At 36.9% G+C, this 18667-nt stretch overlaps 2 protein-coding genes across 2 annotated transcripts; one reads left to right on the forward strand and one right to left on the reverse strand.

The window, feature by feature from the left end:
* The first annotated feature begins 746 nt into the window (after positions 1–746).
* On the forward strand, positions 747–7738 carry LOC122290959 (protein NRT1/ PTR FAMILY 2.7-like). The gene is made up of 4 exons (XM_043098619.1): positions 747–903; positions 5621–5838; positions 6040–6575; positions 6866–7738. The coding sequence occupies exons 1-4, from the start codon at positions 747–749 to the stop codon at positions 7710–7712; spliced, it is 1758 nt and encodes a 585-aa protein (XP_042954553.1). The 3' UTR covers positions 7713–7738.
* A 237-nt stretch (positions 7739–7975) lies between these two features.
* LOC122292839 lies at positions 7976–15549 on the reverse strand. Its single transcript, XM_043101383.1, has 11 exons — positions 15173–15549; positions 14492–14698; positions 14120–14388; positions 13868–13953; positions 13603–13766; positions 13307–13437; positions 12888–13154; positions 9960–12796; positions 9622–9733; positions 8715–8795; positions 7976–8365 (listed from the first exon to the last, which is right to left on the reverse strand). The coding sequence occupies exons 1-11, from the start codon at positions 15357–15359 to the stop codon at positions 8285–8287; spliced, it is 4422 nt and encodes a 1473-aa protein (XP_042957317.1). The 5' UTR covers positions 15360–15549; the 3' UTR covers positions 7976–8284.
* Positions 15550–18667: the final 3118 nt, after the last annotated feature.

The raw sequence follows: 18667 nt of genomic DNA on the forward strand, positions 1-18667 counted from the left end.
AAATATGTTTGAATCCAATGAAGAGGACCACGAGCAACAGCATATGACAACCCATCAGACTGCAAAACAAGAATCAAATAAGAGACATTAGTTTATTTATAGAAGGTTGTAGTAGTTTTCTCGGAATAATATCAACTTATAGCAAGAACTATGTGCAGATTTGATCAAACCTATTCCATTTATTCTCCACTAGATAAACACTTTTCTTCGAATCTTTTGCTTTGGCAATATTCTCTTTCTTTTCCCTTTGTATTCTAATTTGTAATCAATGCTTTATTTGTTTTGTTCACACCTTTCTGTTATTTTTGGACGAGTAAGGGAAAGGGAAAGGACCTATTCAATACCTTTATTGATTTCAGGAAAAGATAAGAAAGTTCCATTTTAGAAACATTCATGGGTTCTCGTAGAAGAAATATGAATAGCAAGTTAACAGAATGATAAACTACCCGAATAGACAATTAGTCCAACTCTCCATCATGTCCCTAATATTCACAATTAAGGCCCTGCAAATTTAAGAACACAAATTCTTAAACTGATGTAACCTCAATAAATTTTTGTCCATAACATTATTCACATATATATCTTCAGTACTGAGAATTAATTAATAGATAAACAGAATAAATAAAAGTTTCACTTACTCTAGTTTTTTCAACATGATTTTTTTTTTAGTATCCATCTAACTTAGTTTATATATATCTAACTTACCTTCAATGTCCATCAACTCTATATATTCTTCTAACTCCCAGATGTCGACAGATTTGGTCTTTAACCAATTTGTGGTGAAAATGAGAGCGTGGACAGTCTCTGGAGACAATAAACTCCTAAAAGGATCCAAGATGCGTCCTCCAATGTTGAATGATGACTCCGAGGCAACAGTGAAAATGAAGGTGGCTAACACATTACGTGCTCCTCAAGAAGAATAGGATAATTGGCAACATTAACTCTCCACCAATCCAAAATATCAAAACTGAGTGATTTTGGTGCACATCCCTCCAACAAATACCTATCTAGTTCTGATCTAAACTCCATAAACCCTTACTCCTCAAGGTATTTCTCTAATTTGCTATCAAATTTAGTTGAGCTACTAGAAGAAGTAGAAGTAGTGTTTGGCCTCCCTTGAGCCACATTAGAACTCCCCCCACTAGCCACACTAAATTTGTTATACTGCTCAATCAAGCAACTTAACAAAAGTTTAACATTGGCCTCTATCTTATCCCTCAACTCATCCCCTTTGCATCTTCGCAATCAAAACCTCATTTACGATATTTTGTATTGTGGATCAAGCACAAAAGCAACATATATCATCAAGTTAAACTTATATGTGCTACCCCAATACTTTTTAAACTTATTTTTCATATTCGTGCCCATGATCCTAGTGATGCTATCATTACTCATGCACATATCAATTAATGTATCTTCCATAGTGCATAGTTCCTAGAAATATACATTAGCTATCACATACAAAGAACAGTGCATAGTTCCTAGAAATATACATCAGCTATCATATACAAAGAACCAGAAATATTCAGTATAACATCATAAGATATTTTCAATAACTCTATAAAAATATGTGCTTTTTTTCAATCATCACTAGTGGGGTTCGTGAATTCATTATCCACATACATATAATAGCGTTCAAAGGCTATTTTGTGTTTTACAGCGATGCTCAACATCAAATATGTGGAGTTCCATCTAATGGAAACATCCAAGCAAAGCATCCTCCCGCTAATATTTTTCTCTATTGCACAAGCCTTGAACTTGGAAAACCTTGATAGTGAAGACTTCACATATTTGACGGCTTCTCTAATCGTTGATATTAACTGATAAACCTCTCTCAAACCTTCATTAACAACCAAATTCAATATATGGGTAGCACACCGCATGTTAAGGAACTCACCACCCAATATGGCACAATCACTATCATTTATCCTCCTCCTCATGTAATCAACATCAACGTCATTAGATGAGACGTTACCAAATGTGATGGTCAAAATCTTATTAATCTTCCAATCATGCAACCCCAAGTCTAATACCCTCCCAATAGTTTCACTCCTATGATTAGGAATTTGGCAAAACTTTATTATTTTCTTATGCAATCTCCAATTGCAATTAATAAAATGTGCAGTAATGCACATGTAGTTCATTTTTTGCATCGATGTCTAGGTATCGCTGGTTAAACAAATTCTTTAACCATCTAATAATTTCTTTAACTGTATCTTCTCTTTGTTATACAGCTTAATACAATTTCTTTTTAGAGTGAGTCGGGATGGCAAAGTAAATTGTGACTCTAAATCAACCACATACTCAACAAGCCCTAAGTGCTCCACTAGCCTGAAGGAAAATTCACACCTAATAAAAAACTTAGTGGTTGGCATCCTAAGTTTTTCAGTGTCATACTTTACTAGACCTTGTGGGCTACATACTCTTCCCCCTGCATCCCTCTCACTACTAAGGGATTTACTTTTTCCAGCTCCTTAATCCTAAGAGAGGAATTTTCACATACATTATAAAGGTGATGATTCATAGAAGAAGTGTCATTCTTGTAGTGGCAACTATACTGCTTACCACAATGATTGCACTTAGCTTTTGGATTATCAGGGTCAATAGGTAACACTTTTACAAAGTGTTCCCAAACTACTGATTAGTTACTAGGTGTTTTCTTAGATTTTTTGTGCAAAGGTGGGATGGAATGGGTAAATTGTTGTGTATATGTGGATGAAGGGGTTGGAAGACTCTCATGCTCCTTCACATCAACTGGAAGAGAAATTGAGTCACTACCAACTCCTTGAGTTGTACCAACATTACAACTCATAGAATCTTCTTCCATCGGTTATTGAGTAACAAAACACAATAGAAAAGTCAAATCTATATTAGATAGCAGCGTATATGACTTTAACATGACATAAAGTAATAAGAAGCATAAGACGAGGAAATTTACAAATCTATATTATTTTCTTGGACATGTAAAAACAGACACAGAAAACTCTATACTATATACTGATCATTTGTTTTCTTTTAGAAGGCAGTGTTAAGGGAATGGCAAACTCTATACTATATCCATAACTACAAAATATTATATTGAGTTTGATGACTCAACCACCACTTGTATAGTCTTTCCTTTCGGGTAAAAGAACAAGGAAAATAAAAAACTAATAATAAATCCAACAACATTTTGTATAGTCTCTCATAGATTAACAGGCCTTGACCCTCATCGTTTTGATCACTAGTCCTCCTCTATCTGACATGTTTAGGCACTAACCATAGTCCACGATGACCTGCTATTTAATTAATGAGGGTTTGCATAAAACTTCCATAATAAAAAGTAATCAAGTTAAGCGCAATTCTTCTTTCTTAATTATTACATGAAAGGGGATGTATCTTATGAAAAAGAATGGCCAATCCACTAATTTTTTAATCTTTGAAATTGGGAATAAGAGAAATGATCATGACGCGAACCTTTACCAAATATACATCCATTTCTCAAGCAGCTCTCAAGTTGGCAATATGTAGAAAGTTATTATGCTACCAATAAATCATTGGTTGATTATCAATAAAACAAAATTGCCATCACATTAACGAAGGACAGTACTAAAATATTGAAACGGCATCCAATATTCTTAACACAAAAGATCAGCCATTGTCACGTCAATTTGCAAAATCATAAACATCAATTACATGTATCACATCGATCAAACTGTCTGATTTCTACTACTCATTCTGCTATTTGTAATTTGGTTCACAAAACATTCACTTATAAATTTTGCCCATCTAATACACACAATCACATCACCCATCTAAAATAGTAGAAACCCATTAACAGGACAAAGCAAAGTAATATAGTAAAAAAGCAAGACCCAGATAAAGAGAGAATGAGAAAAACTGACTTCAATCGGCAAATGAGCGAAACTTCAATCAACAGATAAAACCCATACTTCGATCGGCAAATGAGGCTAGGGTTTCGGTGTGGGTGTGTGGGTGTGTGTGTGTGTGTGTGTGTGTGTGTGTGTGTGTGTGTGTGAGAGAGAGAGAGAGAGAGAGAGAAGTAACTCAAAAGTGGGAAGTGGGAAGTAGTCCGAGTGGGTTTGGGTGTTGAGGTATCCTCAACACTTCTTAACTCTTCTCACTACTATTTATTACTTTATTATTACTTTTCACCTACTTTTATTACTATTCCTTACTTTTTATCTATTTTTTATTACTATTCATTACTTTATTATTACTTTTCATCGTCTAGGTCCTAGGAAGTGGGAAGTCTCATTGAGTAGCGGGTTGTTTAAGGATGTGGGTCACTTGGTCATGAGGCTCTCACTAGGTTAAGTGGGTTTTAAAAAAACCCAGACACCAAGTTTTAAACTCGGGTTTCGACCCAGATTCACTTATGTTTAGAAATGCAGGTTTCAGCTCAGGTCAAACCTTGACCGAAAACCATAACCGGATACCTAGTTATCTAGGTTCCAATTCTGGGTAAAACCCAGCCCAGATGAATAGTCCTATGGCATGCAAATCTGTCTCGAGAAGAACAAAGGTGTTTTTTATGTTTTTTAATTTTTTTCATTTATTTTTTTAATATTTTTAAATATTTTTTTTTTTAAATCATAACATCACTTAAAAAAACACTTCTTTAATCACCATGTAAAGAGAGAAAAAATTTGTCTGGACCCAACAATTTGTGGCTATAGCATTTTGGATTCTATAATAAGAGACGTGTCTTGTCCCTTTTGTCATTTTTGAGGTAACGGATTTGCAAATTTTTGAAAAATCTTTAGTCTCACCCAACGCTGGGTTGAGTGAGGGCAAAACTTGGGCAGATCTTCAAGCTCAAAGAGTGCAGTAATTTCTTTTTGAAACGTAATTGGCAAAGCGACTTCAGGTCAGTACTATATTAGTAAAGCATTCTTCAGATTGAATAATTAACAATTATTAGGACGGATGGAGAGCAAATTGATCAGTGGCCGACTGGCATCTGCATATATCTTTATGCCTCTTGATTTTAATTTTAATTGATAATTAAGCTGCCTTACAATGGAATATAAAACCATGTTTGTTGCTAAATCCTCCATTTCCAAAGGAAAACTAGTTTAAAAATATTGGGAGCATCTATCTAGTGAAACTATAGGCCATTCTTCTAGTTCAAGCTGTTGACAATAATGTTTAGTAGGTAGACTAGAACATTAAACAACTAGTACCTTAATTCCACACACACACACACATATAGGTTGTGACTTGGACAACAAAAGTAGGCCATGCAGGAATTATCTGACATGGAGTGAATCGGGATGGACGATCTACCTTAATCTGAAAAATTATTGATGCATCTTTCTTTGCATTCACCAAGTACCATTGAAAACGGCTACTAGTTAATGAAGCCAACAACGAAGTTTGCCCGTAATATGGATGGCAGAGAAGTAAACATGCCAAACGCCAGTAGCCAACGAGGCGGATGGATCACCTTCCCCTTCATCTCCGGTCTCTCTCTCTCACTCTCTCTCTCTCTCTCTCTCTCTCTCTCTCACACACACACACGCGCGCGCGCGCGCACGCACACACACACACACCTGCACATGTGCGCACAAAATGTTTTTGGCTGGACAATACGTTACTTGATTCCATGTTATAACAGGGGCTGTGGCGGGCTTGACACTTGCAACGGGAGGTTGGTTGTTAAACTTGATTGTATATCTGATTCAGGAATTCAATGTCAAAAGTATAAATGCTGCTCAGATTTCAAACATAATGAGTGGCTGCATCAATCTATTCCCCTTCATTGGAGCAATTGTTGCTGACTCTTTCGTAGGTTCTTTCCTCATTGCCTCCATGTCAGCCTGCATCTCTTTGCTGGTAATACTCTCACGCTGTTACAAAGCGTGCCTGCTGTTTCCTATATACTTCTCTGTTTCTTCCGATATTTATTTTTTCCCAACATAAGGGATGCTGTCTCTGAGCTGTGGCTGCAATCTTTGTTTGCTTTTCATTTCCTAAAGTTCCAGAGCAATTTGTTTATGTGGTAGGATTACAACAACCATTTATATACCTTTGCAGGGAATAGTTCTTTTAGCATTGACTGCAACGCTCGATTCCTTGAGACCACAGTCATGTAATGATGGATCAAGCTTGTGCACACCACCCACAAAACTCCAATATGCGGTCCTTTACACAGCTTTGGTTCTGGCATGCATCGGGTGTGGAGGTTCTCGCTTTAGTCTGGCAACAATGGGAGCAAACCAATTTGATAAGCCCAGTGATCAAGGGAAGTTCTTTAACTGGTATTTCTTCACTTTTTACACTGCTTTAGCAGTAAGCAACACGGCCATTGTCTACATTGAGGACAACTTGAGTTGGAGATTGGGATTTGGCCTCAGTGCCATTGCAAACTTCATCGGCTTAGCATTCTTGTTATTGGGAAACCGTTTCTACCTTCATGTTAAACCACAAGGGAGCCCATTCACAGCCTTAGTTCGTGTTATTGTAGCAACGATAAAGAAAAGAAAGGCACCGCTCTCATCCAAAATCGAGGATTACTACTACGGTCAAGATGGAATTGCAGAAATAACTACACCATATAAAAAGAGGTTCAGGTAGGAAGTCGATTTGTTAAAAATGAAAGCTTTATCGCTTTAAAATCATAATGACGTAATTGCTGTGCCACGACAGTTTTGTATTGAATTGAATTTGAGTTAACTTTTTTCCAAAACAAAATGAAAAATGTTAGAAGGTTTTCCTTGTTTTGGGTAAATTCTTGAGAGTTCGGGGGAAATTGTTCTCTTTATGCAATTTGCACATCAATTTCTAGGCTCATACAATAAGGACATGCGATAGATTTATTGGTCTAACAGAAGCTACACAAATGCATGCACCTATGATGCAGGTATCTTAATCGTGCAGCGCTCAAAACAGAAGGAGATGTTCAATCTGATGGTTCAGTAGCAAAACCATGGAGGATATGCACAATGCAACAAGTAGAAGATCTCAGAACCCTGATGAGAATATTACCATTATGGTCAACAGGTGTCTTCCTAAGTACCCCAATCGCAATCCAGTCCAGTTTGACAATCCTCCAAGCTCTAACCATGGACCGTAGCTTTGGTCCTCATTTCAAAATCCCATCTGGATCTATCCTGGTGTTGGTCTTAATCTGGGCCTCGATCTCTCTCACCATTATCGATCGTTTCTTATGTCCCATGTGGCAAAAGCTCACGGGTTCCTCTCCGACGTCCCTTCAACGAATAGGGGTAGGCCACATGTTAAACACATTAAGCATGGCCACGTCAGCACTAGTGGAATCGAAGCGGCTCAAAATAGCCCAAGCCCACCACCTCCAAGACCAGCCCAGCTCCATAGTGCCCATGTCCGTCTTGTGGCTATTTCCACAACTAGCTTTGGTGGGCATTGCAGAAGCATTTCATTTCCCTGGGCAAATTGCATTGTATTATCAAGAATTTCCAACATCACTCAAAACTACATCAACTGCAATGATTTCAATGATCATTGGGATAGCTTTTTATCTGAGCACGGCTGTGATTGATCTTGTTCGAAGGGTCACAGGATGGCTACCAGACAACATAAATGATGGAAGGGTTGATAATGTTTATTGGTCATTAGTTGTGGTGGGGGTGCTCAACTTTGGTTACTACTTGATGTGTGCTTGTTCATACAGATACCAAAATGTTGGGAAAGGATCAGAATATGGTGGTTCTGGAAGCACTGATAATTAATGCATTTGGTTAGGCTTGATTAATAATGTATTTCTGACCAGTATTTGTGATTTTATCTATATATCAATATTTGTGGTTTTAGCTCTTTTTTTTTTTTCAAAATCGAATAAAACATATTAACTCAAACAATTTCATTGCTATTTACAAACTATTTCACTACTGTTTACAAATTTATTATCTCATCTCATCTCATCATCCAAACCAATCCTAAATGTGATTCTTCTTAGCCACCATAGATGAGTCCATAAGTCAACAAAGCTAAGTACATCCATGTCGAATCCTTCAATAATGAAAAACTTAATTCGTTTAAACAGTTTTAAACCATTAACGAGGGGGTCCATATAAAAGGAAAAAAAATTGTACATTAATCTCCCATCAATTCCTAACTAGTTAGTTATTATTATGTCTATATGTCGTGGAACATATACAGTAAATTCTGGGAGGAAATCACAAGAGAACAAGGAATTTCTCTAAAGCATTTTGTTTTTTTCAGAGCTAAGGCATTAATTGCGGCAATTATATATTGCGTGATTCTAAATCAGTCAAGGTTGTGTTAGAGACCCTTCGAATTGTTATTGGGAACCAGAAGGTGGAATGTTGGTGCATTTGGTACAGTCAAATGGTCCCACCCCTTGTGTATTTTTTCTTCTAACCTGAAAAACACCAATAAGAATGACAGCTCTCAGGTGAAATTAAGAATGAAGAAGATTATTTTTCTTAGAAAAAGTGAGTGCTGGAGATGGCTTATAATAAGTTTACTGATGGTGATCACCGTACAGAATCACAACTTTGTAATTTCTCATGTATCTAAACCTACCTCGATAATTCCAAATCAGGTTGAATTTCTATTCCAAATATGATATTTGAAGATAATCTCAAAGTATTACCAAAAGATTACCTAAATTTTCCGGACTAAGCAATGAATTCACCTTATTAAGTAATTAATGACTAAATCCAATCTATGTCCCAGAAAAAACTCGTATCTAGAGAATTCAGCCATACCGGGGACCAAGGACCGGGTTCAGGTTGAGACTTGTCTGGGGGTGAGTTTTGCACAGCACCACTTTTCCTGGTTAGAATTTCCTGCGCAGAACTCTGTATGAGATGTCCGATAACAAATAGAAACAAACTCTAATGATAAATCATGATACTATCACAAGCAGTGAATGCTATGACATTTAAAATGAATAGAAATTGTTCAACTACATCCATTAATTGATAAGCATACAAGGTTTCAAAGGTTTAAAATCAGACAGCTTCGATAAAACTACTATCAATACCCATGAACCACTATCGGAGATAATGCTTAACATCATTCAGACCAATAGTTATTTTAAAGGTTCATGTCAGAGAAGTAACCCCCTTAAATGATATAGTCAAGTTTAAGATTTTCTTCACAGCCTATTTTTGAAATGGTCAAACTCAGACTGTTCCCTAAAAATGTTGATACTATAATATTTGAACTTTCAACAAATAATGCTATAATTGGAGGAAAAATAACACGTGGTATCCAACAGCAATAAGAAAAGAATGATGTTTTAATTTAATTAAAAAAATTCTTTTAAATCCTAAATATGAACCAACCTGAAAATAGTGGATATTATCAGACTGGTGATTTCAGTTCAGGTCCATGGGTTGGATATGGATTTGAGTTAGAATTTCCAATCCACCCCATTTGATAACATACATGCACGTAAGTTTGATGCCATTGCATCCGCTTTTATATACCTCGAACCTAATCTACCCAACCCATTTCCAACTCTAGATGCCATTCATCGGTTTTTAAGATACACAAACAAGAGATTGCACACATGTAAGGACAAAAAACAAAATGCAAACAAAATATTTAAAATAAAAGAACCAAGTGCAAGAGTTTAGCGGTGCATGTCTATGAACGAGAATAATATACCTCCCCAGCAGCTTCAATTGCAGCTAACCATTCATCAGAGAATGGAACAACATGAGTTGGAGGTTTTACCACCACATGAGCTTCTTGCCTCATATCATTCTCAGGTTTCATCCTGCCATTAAAAATTGTTAAGTGAATGCTTCACTTAGAGAACTGATGCTAGATACAATTCTAGAGTGTACAAATTCCATGTAGTCCTTTGGAAAAAATGTAGGGCCCATCATAAAAAAGTGAGTTTTTCACAAGAGTCCCAGGTGAGGTGTGCCTTACTTTTTTAATAGGGACTGCAAGACTTGCACACCCTAGAACTCTACAAACCATTTTAGTAAGAGACTTACAATTGAATTGTTGCATCCCTACTTCCACTAGGATACATGTCCTGGTCCAACTCTTGTTGCATTTCACTGGCATGAGCGAGATTAGTTTCAACTTCACCTAGCAAACTTCCACTCTTCCATACATTGCCATTGTTTGATCCCTGATCAATTACGACAGATAATCCTGATTCATGCCTCAAAGAATAGAAGGCATTAGAACTGCCAGTGTCTACTGCCCCTGAAATTTGATCTGTGCTCGTTTTTCTGGATGAATCAAATTCCAAAGAAGATGCTTGAACTCTGAGGCCACTTTCATTCCTGAGATTTGTATCACTACAATCGTCAAGTTTTTCAACCAATGGATCAAAGGCAACTGATCCTGTCAATGCATCATCCACGTGCGTGCACTCAGCATTGTGATCCGTGTTCAGGCCATCATCTTGTAAATAACCTGTCAATGCATCCACCACATGCAAACACGCAGCCCTGTGATCTGCACCCAGACCATCATCTTGCAAAGAAGTTACCTGAGACAAAAGGTTGGAACTTTTTGAATAACTTCCATACACCTCAGATTGGTCTAAACCACTTTCAAAAACAATTTCCTTCTTGAGTTCCTTGGGAGTAGCCAAGTCATCCTTTAAACACAAACCAAAATAATTATTCTGGGAAACTTGCTCTGCCACACTCAGAGAGTTTTGAGACCTGGGCCGTGAAAATTGTTTATTTACGTCGTCAACTACCACTAGATGCTGATTCCTTGCTGCTGAAAGACTCACATTACTGTTCCAACTGTAAACTAATATACTGCCATCTGGGGATTGCACTATATTGGATTCCTTAAACATGTCATTAGGTCCATCAACTTCTTCAATTGCTTGATCCGCATATCTGTGTTGAGATGGATCATTAGGATTTTCCAATCCACTTCCACTAGAAGCTTGGACTTTTAAATTATCTGCCACAGTCCTGCAATTGAATTTCATGGAACCTTCAAAAGACTGACTCTCCTCAAGCAAAAGGCTATGATATGTATCTGGATTATGATTCTCCCGATAAGATATAGTATCCGCTTCACAAGGGCAAGGCAAAATCAGCTTTTCTTGTTCCCCAGACTTTTGTTTTACATCGTGCTTACCACTCATTAAATCTATGTACAACACTGAAGTATTCTGGTGAATGCCACCAATGTCATCTCCAGGCTGAAAATCAGAGATGGCATGGGGAATTTTAGTTGACAAATTGCAATTTTTCTCTTCCACGTCTTCTTGCTGGACCACATCGTCTAAACCAGAGCCATCTTTAACTTGCACTGCATGGCTTAGATGGCTTGACAGATGAGGATTTTCGAATTCAGTCCCACTAAAATCTCCACTTTTTGGACAACCATTACCAGTTGTATGGTTTTCACCAATGATATCCAATTCGAGTGAAGTAACTTGACCACAGAGCTGCAAGTCATGCCTAAACTGTGTATCAACAGAAGAACTGCAGTATTCAACCACTGGTTTTCTGTCTTTGCTGTCTAAAGAAACTGAAGGAGAATCTAGTAAACGTTGGCACTCTACCATCTTAGCCACCTCATGACTGCAGTCTTGTATTGCAGGTGATCTCAAACAAAGAATATTTCTTGATTTACTTTCACAAGAACCACTTGCTTCCATTACAACAGACTCGAGACTCTGAGGGATGTCCAGTTGTTCTCCAAATCTTGTATGTACTTCATCAACCATTAACAGTTTATTATCAGGTGTAGAAGTGCTTAGGTTTTCATTTGATACATCACCATCTAAAGACTCTACTCGTGCATCTCCAAGTGATTTTCTGCTCATCTTACCATCCTTACTCGCATCATCTTTTGCCAGCTCCAATTCAGTTTCACTACTATCCTGGACTTTTGGGCTGACATCTGCCATACAATTGAATGTTTGGAACTCTTTGGGAGATTCACTATCCACAAGGAAATCACAATTGTTTGCCCATAACCTCTGACTCGAATTTTTATCATCTTTACAGGTGAAATGCTTCGTCAGCTTAGCTTGATTGCCAGATTGTTCCTTGCCATTAAGTGCACTGCTTAACCAGTCATCATTTGCTTTCAAAGTACTCTGTGTACTGTAACAACTGGCATCTCCAGATCTTGAACCTGAAAAGGCATCATTATTTTTAATTGCCAAATTGTATAGTTTGTCGTCAACAACTTGGGGAGCAATCAGGTCATTTGTCCCAGAAGCACCATTATCTTGAACTGGAATACTACGGCAAGACATTGAATGGTGCTTTTCCAATTCAGTCATGCTTAAATCCGGTTTCCTCATGCAAACATCGGTGACCTTGTTGTCATCAGATTTCTCTGACTGTCCACTAGTTTCCCCCTGTAAGAGAAATTTTTTATCAATGCTCAGCAATTTTATATAGTCCTTTCGAGAAACCATTTCAGTTTTATATGGTTCTGCATGTTCCAAAACTTGTTGATCAGCATCATCAAGAATGGCATGAAGCTGTTGTTGGTTTTTCATCACTTCATCTCTCTTGCAGTCATCAAATGGCACCTCCATTACCATCTTCTGCTCATTATTCACTTTGTTGATGAAGGTTATTTTTTCATCTTGTCTATTTTGTGAAGCGAGGTGAAGGGTAGCTGGAACAGAGCATCCCAAACTCGAGCCCAATACTTTCATATTTCCATTTGGTGTCACATTGTTGATCACATTGGGAAATTTGCCCGGGTGAGCTGGGGGCCTCGGATCACGAATGTGGTTTATGGCAACAGGTTTCCTCAAATTAGGAATATTAGACTTAAACAGATTCTGTGGTTGAGAACTTCTCTGTCCTGGGCTCATAGATGCAGCCTTTGGCTGAAAAGCAGACACAAAATGGAGATGGGATTATTTGAGTCAAACACCCCCTCAATCTAATTAACCAAACATTGGAAACAAGGTTGCATACCTGACCAAAAAATCCCAGGGATGGTGATGGCATCCGCAACCCTGAGGGTTTTGTGATTTGAGATTGTGCATGCTGCATGTTTCCACCAGTGTAGCAAGCATTTTGAAAGAAGGAAACTGTAGTTTTGGCGCCTCCACAATTATGAATGTTTGCTGTATGGCTAGTATGAGGTAAAGGATCTGGAATGACCCCAAAGCCATTATTTGTCTCAGTAACTGGAGGATGCGGTAAATTGGTTGACAGGTGTTTTTCTGATGCCAAATTGACCTGCACTTATATTAATTTAAACAAAAAAAGGCACATATGCTTACTAATTAATAAAAAGATGCTGATGAAAGTATAAATTATTAGCCTTGTCCCACAAGTTTTTAAATCGTTGAATACAAATGCTGTTGCTTCTAACAGCTTCAAGATCTCACCACATTTCTTCTAGATTGTCTAACAGAGGTTCCGGCAGTTATAGATTTGTTAGCAAGACCAGCTTTTGGTTTACTTTGTGCACTTCTAATTTTGTCAGAATCCTTTGATCCATTCTTCCTCTGAACATTAACTGCAGTTTGAGAGAAGGAAAAAAAACAAAACAAAATTCAATAATTGAGCAGAAAATTTATAAACAAAATGCAAATGATGAGAGGTTCAATCTATATTCGTTCTTTTAACATATATGTTCAAAGTCCAAAGGAGAAAAACACGAGAGGCAGGGTTACAAAACTACCTGGTTGAGCAATCTGATTACGCTTTGAGTCACTTGAACCTAGTGCAGCACCCTTTGTAGTTCTAGAAAGCGCACCCAAACCTGGCTTTGGAATGGGTATTTTAGAAACTTTTGAGGCTTTAGTTGCTGATTTATTCGTGTTCACAATAGCAGGCCTTTTCAGTGTTCAAAGAAGTTAAGGCCAGCTCTTCAAACTAAGATAGATAAAGCACAGATTCACTCAATTAAACCACGGAAAATAATCATATTTCTATTAAAAGGATATGAAGAGGGAGCCACAGGTCGAGGGCATCCACTGCGTTTAGACCCACTTTTATTGGCATCATTGGATGAAAGCACCATTTTCTTGGCCTGAAGATCACATATTAAACACAATTGCAGTAGGTGACGTTTCAACAAAGTTTCATCCAACTAAGAGTATGTGAAAACAGCAAATGCTGGACAACTTAAGCTATGAATCAACGCTTCAAACAAAAAGGAGAAAAGTATATTATGTTCAAACTCGATAACTACTAACCACAGAATCTGGGGCCGGTTTATCTGCAGATGGTGAACCATGCTTCGGCAGTACGCAACAACTGCTCTTCCTATCTTTGTTCAGAGAACTTGTCAATGATTCCTTGAATAAATTTTCTTCAATTGCTTGCAAATCTGGTGAATCAGGTGTGCCTTCCAATTCACTAGACAACAATTCTCTCCCTTCTTCAGGGATATCTGAAAAAATCTCCCCACCAGCCTTACTAAAACTTCCACTAATCATAGATAGCTCTAGGGGGTTCAAAACACCTAGACAGAGAGCAACTAATGCGTTCATCTCCAATATTTCAAGCTCAAACTTTCCAAACCAAGAAATAAAAATCAAGTAGTATAGACAAAGAGGTTCAAAAACCTTGTTCAGTAAAAAAGGCTCGGTCCCAGGCTAAACTTTTGCGCAAATTGTATCCTCCACCCTTTTTCCTTCTCTTCATTTGCTGGGACTCCATACAGAGTTTTGGCATTTCTGACTTGTTCGCATTGATGTTTTCTTTGCTAATAATATCTGTTTGCAATGAACACATTGGTTTTTCACCATCCTCAACAGCTACTTTACCCTCCGCTGTAAAACAAGTCATCTATCAAATAATTATACCGTCACAAGGATTAGTAAAATCTTAATCACTCTCTTCCAACAAAATAATTTCCTTCACCCCAGCTGTATTAACCAAAAATTTTTTACAGTTTGATCAGAAACTAAGAGAAGGAAATAAGGTTGACTGGATTTTCTCAAATATGATGAGTCCAAATTACCCTAACAGCCTTTACGAGTACAAATTCATACAAACTTACCATACATAGGTAGCAAATACCAAATGCATACGAAAGGTACTAATATAAAACCACCATTAATTGCAGAGCAGAATTTGAAGTACATGTAAGGCATTGAAGTAAGCACATTCTATCTAGAATTACTCCGGAATTCCAAGTTGATAAGAAGAGAGAAAAAAAGAAAAGCCTAAAGGATAAATGAAACGAAAATGACAGAAAATCAGAGAGAAAATGGAACGTTGGAAGAAAGAGTGAGAACCCTAACCAATTGGAGGGAAACGAGGAGGACGAGCAACGGGGCGCTTAGATCCGGCGATTTGGAGAGGCGAGCAGTAGAAATAGTTGTTGTTGTTGTTGTTGTTGTTGAGGGTGGAAGCGTCGTCGTTTGGAATCTGTAGCAGCAGAGAATCGTCTTCGCTGGTGATCTCCAAGAGAGAGAGATCCGACTCCATATCTCTCTCGCAGTCTCTCTGAAAGAGAAAGGACCGAATGGGGAAGGAGGAGGAGTGATCTGAAATCTAAACGGTTTCTTGCTTTCTTCTTCTTCCTTCGGTTTTGAGGCGTTGGGCTCTGTTTTGTGTGGAATATTTTTGAAAGGATTTGGGCAGCGGGAAGTTGTTTTGGGAGACGAGAGAACGGGACGACCACGTGAATTCAATTGGATTCAGCAGGGGTGATTTTGTAATTACACGTGTAGATATGCCACATTCCCCACAATATTCTACGTTGGAGTTTTGATTTGGGGTTCGATTTCGATTCTCTCTCTATGATTTGGATCTTGAAACGGGCTGACGATGTATGACATCACTGGGCCATGGCCCAGAAATGTGAGTACAATACTCATGCCCATTATCCATATCAACGGTTTCTTTTTGTCTTTGTTGCGGATATGGTCAAATTATGGACCATTCCTACTTTTGTGTTAACAAGGAAATTACAATGAGGGGGCGTCAAAGGGGTACGAAGTAGAATATATATTTGCGGGGAAAATATTTTGAAATCAGTTTCCACAATATCATGAAAGGTAGCTCAGTTACGTAGGTTGTGCGTAGAAAAGTATATACCTTTTAAATATGAGTAATATTGCGTATAATCGTAAAATATGTAAACGCTGTACAATCATTTTTAAAAAAAAATAGAGTTTGTTATTAAAAAATTAATTTTTTTCATGTAAATCTCATATTTATTTATTTTTTAAAAAAGATTGCACAACACTTATACATTTTACAATCACAAATATAATTTCTCTTTAAATATTTTATAGATTGAATATGATGGAAAGTATTTGAAGACTATGATTATGTTATTTTTTAACAGAAACGATATTAGAATATGTCATGAAGTGGCTTTGTTAGATGGCGGTGATAAAATCGGGTGTTTTGAAACCAATCAACTTTCATTGATGAAGACCTCTATAAAAGAAATTGAATACACTATGGACTTTCCATCATGTCAACAATAAAATTAGGAATGTCTAATGCATTCTTTGCTAAGTGTGAGCACATTTGGTTCCCTATTGATATGTCTAGCTAACCACTGAGCATAACTTAAAAATTGTTATACTTGATATCGGATACGAGCATTTATGAGCAATTCAAATTTGCCATTGATCCTTGAATAGCATTTACCGCTTTAATTGCATCTCTCTCTAGTACTATTATCCTCGGTCCCAAATCAATGCCAGAGATTGTTGCTTGGAGGGCTACATAAGTCTCTGCTAACAAAAAATCTAGAAATAAATATTCTTCTTTCTCATTATTGCCATAGCATTGCCCTCCCAATCACGAACTATAACCCTAATTCCATCCTTGCAATTCACCCTATCTACTATAGCATCCTAATTGATTTTGAGACAATCTCTTGGGGGAGCTTCCCTTCCACCTATCTGACTATTAGTAATTGATGCCTAACTTGTAACCTTACATGAGAGTCTCTAAAGTCTTACAGCAGCTAATGTGCATGTTGCACCAGAGAAATTGGGTGGATGAGAACTTCCTTAAAAACAAAATCATTTCTTCTCTTCCAAAGTTCCCAAAGCATTACTGTCAATTCTTCCATCTCCTCCTTGTCTAACTTCTCAAACATTTCTTCCATAGTTTTCTTAAAGCTGTTGTTGAGAACTCTGCTATTTTGGATCTTATTTGAACACTACCCCCACACATCTTTAGTAGCAACAAATTCCCATAGTGCATGCTCAATAGATTCTGGTTCCTGTAAACAGAAATGACAGAATGGATTTTTCACTATTTTCTTTTTGAACAAGTTTAACTTAGTAGGCAACACATTTAGGCAAGCTCTCCATAAAAAAACCTTTCCTACATTTGGGATTGCCAACTTCCAAATCTTAGTCCATCTTTCACTTTTTGTGTTGCTTTGAGAAGTTTCACCTTATGATCTATTTTAATACTTCACCTTGAAGATGACGTGCACTTTTGATTGTAAAGAATCCATTATTTGTGCAAGTCCATATTATTTGGTATGCCATGTTGCTTAGACTTATGGGAATTTGACAAATGATCTCTGCTTCAACATATGAGAAAACTTGTTTGACCAAATTGAGATTCCAACTCCTTTTGTTTGCATCAATAAGTTCTGTTGAATCCAAGGTTTCAAGTTTTGTGTAATTATATATCTACACATGGATTTTGATGATAACAAATGAATTCAAAGAATAAAGAAGTCTCAAACTCAAGTTGTCTACACAATGGAATCAAGCACATCAAGGAAATAAGCATGAGCAAGAAGGAAACAAGTTCACATTAAAGTCATAGAGTAATGTTATAAATCTCTTAAATTCGAAATTAGGATTAAGGCTCAAAATTAATATTTTATCATAAAGCATTAAAATACATTTTCAACATGTGCATGAATATTTTGAAAATTAAATTTAAAAATTTTGAAAGATAATTGATTGTCATCTTTCACATGTGCATACCTTGATTAAAGGGTTGAACTTTGAAAATATTAAAGATAATTAATTGTCATCTTTCACATGTGCATGTTTTATTTGAATATTTTCAAAAGTGATTGATACTTTTTTTGACTTATACAAAAGGTAGATGATTTTGTTTGAAAATTTTGAAAAGTAAAGTGTGCTCCTTTTGTCATATGCAAAAAGTAAAAGATTAGATTTGAATCTTTTGAAAAGTAAAGTGTGCTCCTTTTGTCATATGCCAAAAGTAAAAGATTATGTTTGAAGTTTTTGAAAAATGAATAATGTTGTCTTTGACAATTGAAAAAGAAGAACCTTTTATTTGAATTTTTTGAAAAAGTGAATGATGCTGTCTTTGACATGTGAATCTTTTTAAATTTGAATATGAAGTCTCATAAGCCTATAAATATATCATTTGAGAGCTTCACATTTACAACATCTAGAGCATATAACATTCATTTAAAGCTTTCATTCTCTCTTCTCTAAGCATTGAGTCTTAATTCTTGTTCATTTTTAGAGATATAGTTTGCGCTGTATTGTTCTTATTTCACTCATTGAGGAGTGTTTTCTGATAACCTACCCACTATCAGCTTTTGTATCAGAAAAAGGGGGTGTATAACCCTTGTGCGTGTAGAAAGTATTCTACACGGGGAATAGTTGAATCACCACGTGTAAGGTGATTGCAAGTGTAGAGGGTGTTCTACACGGATCCTTTGTAGCGGTGTTGTTCAAAGGTATAATAGGTTTCTATCTCCACCTGAAGGCGATTGAATAGTGAATTCGGGAATCCTCAAGGGGTAGTTTGAGGCGAGGACGTAGGCAGTGGGG

Source organism: Carya illinoinensis, chromosome 13 (genome assembly GCF_018687715.1).
Source record: "Carya illinoinensis cultivar Pawnee chromosome 13, C.illinoinensisPawnee_v1, whole genome shotgun sequence".
Classification (NCBI taxonomy): Eukaryota; Viridiplantae; Streptophyta; class Magnoliopsida; order Fagales; family Juglandaceae; genus Carya; species Carya illinoinensis.

Coding starts and splice junctions, on each gene's coding strand:
- LOC122290959 (XM_043098619.1), top strand. CDS start 747: ATGTCGACAGATTTGGTCTTTAACCAATTTGTGGTGAAAATGAGAGCG. Junction 904..5,620: donor GAAGGTGGCTAACACATTAC/GTGCTCCTCAAG, acceptor ATGTTATAACAG/GGGCTGTGGCGGGCTTGACA. Junction 5,839..6,039: donor CAGCCTGCATCTCTTTGCTG/GTAATACTCTCA, acceptor ATACCTTTGCAG/GGAATAGTTCTTTTAGCATT.
- LOC122292839 (XM_043101383.1), bottom strand. CDS start 15,359: ATGGAGTCGGATCTCTCTCTCTTGGAGATCACCAGCGAAGACGATTCT. Junction 9,734..9,959: donor AGGGATGCAACAATTCAATT/GTAAGTCTCTTA, acceptor TTTTAATGGCAG/GATGAAACCTGAGAATGATA. Junction 8,796..9,621: donor CAATTGAAGCTGCTGGGGAG/GTATATTATTCT, acceptor AGTTCTGCGCAG/GAAATTCTAACCAGGAAAAG.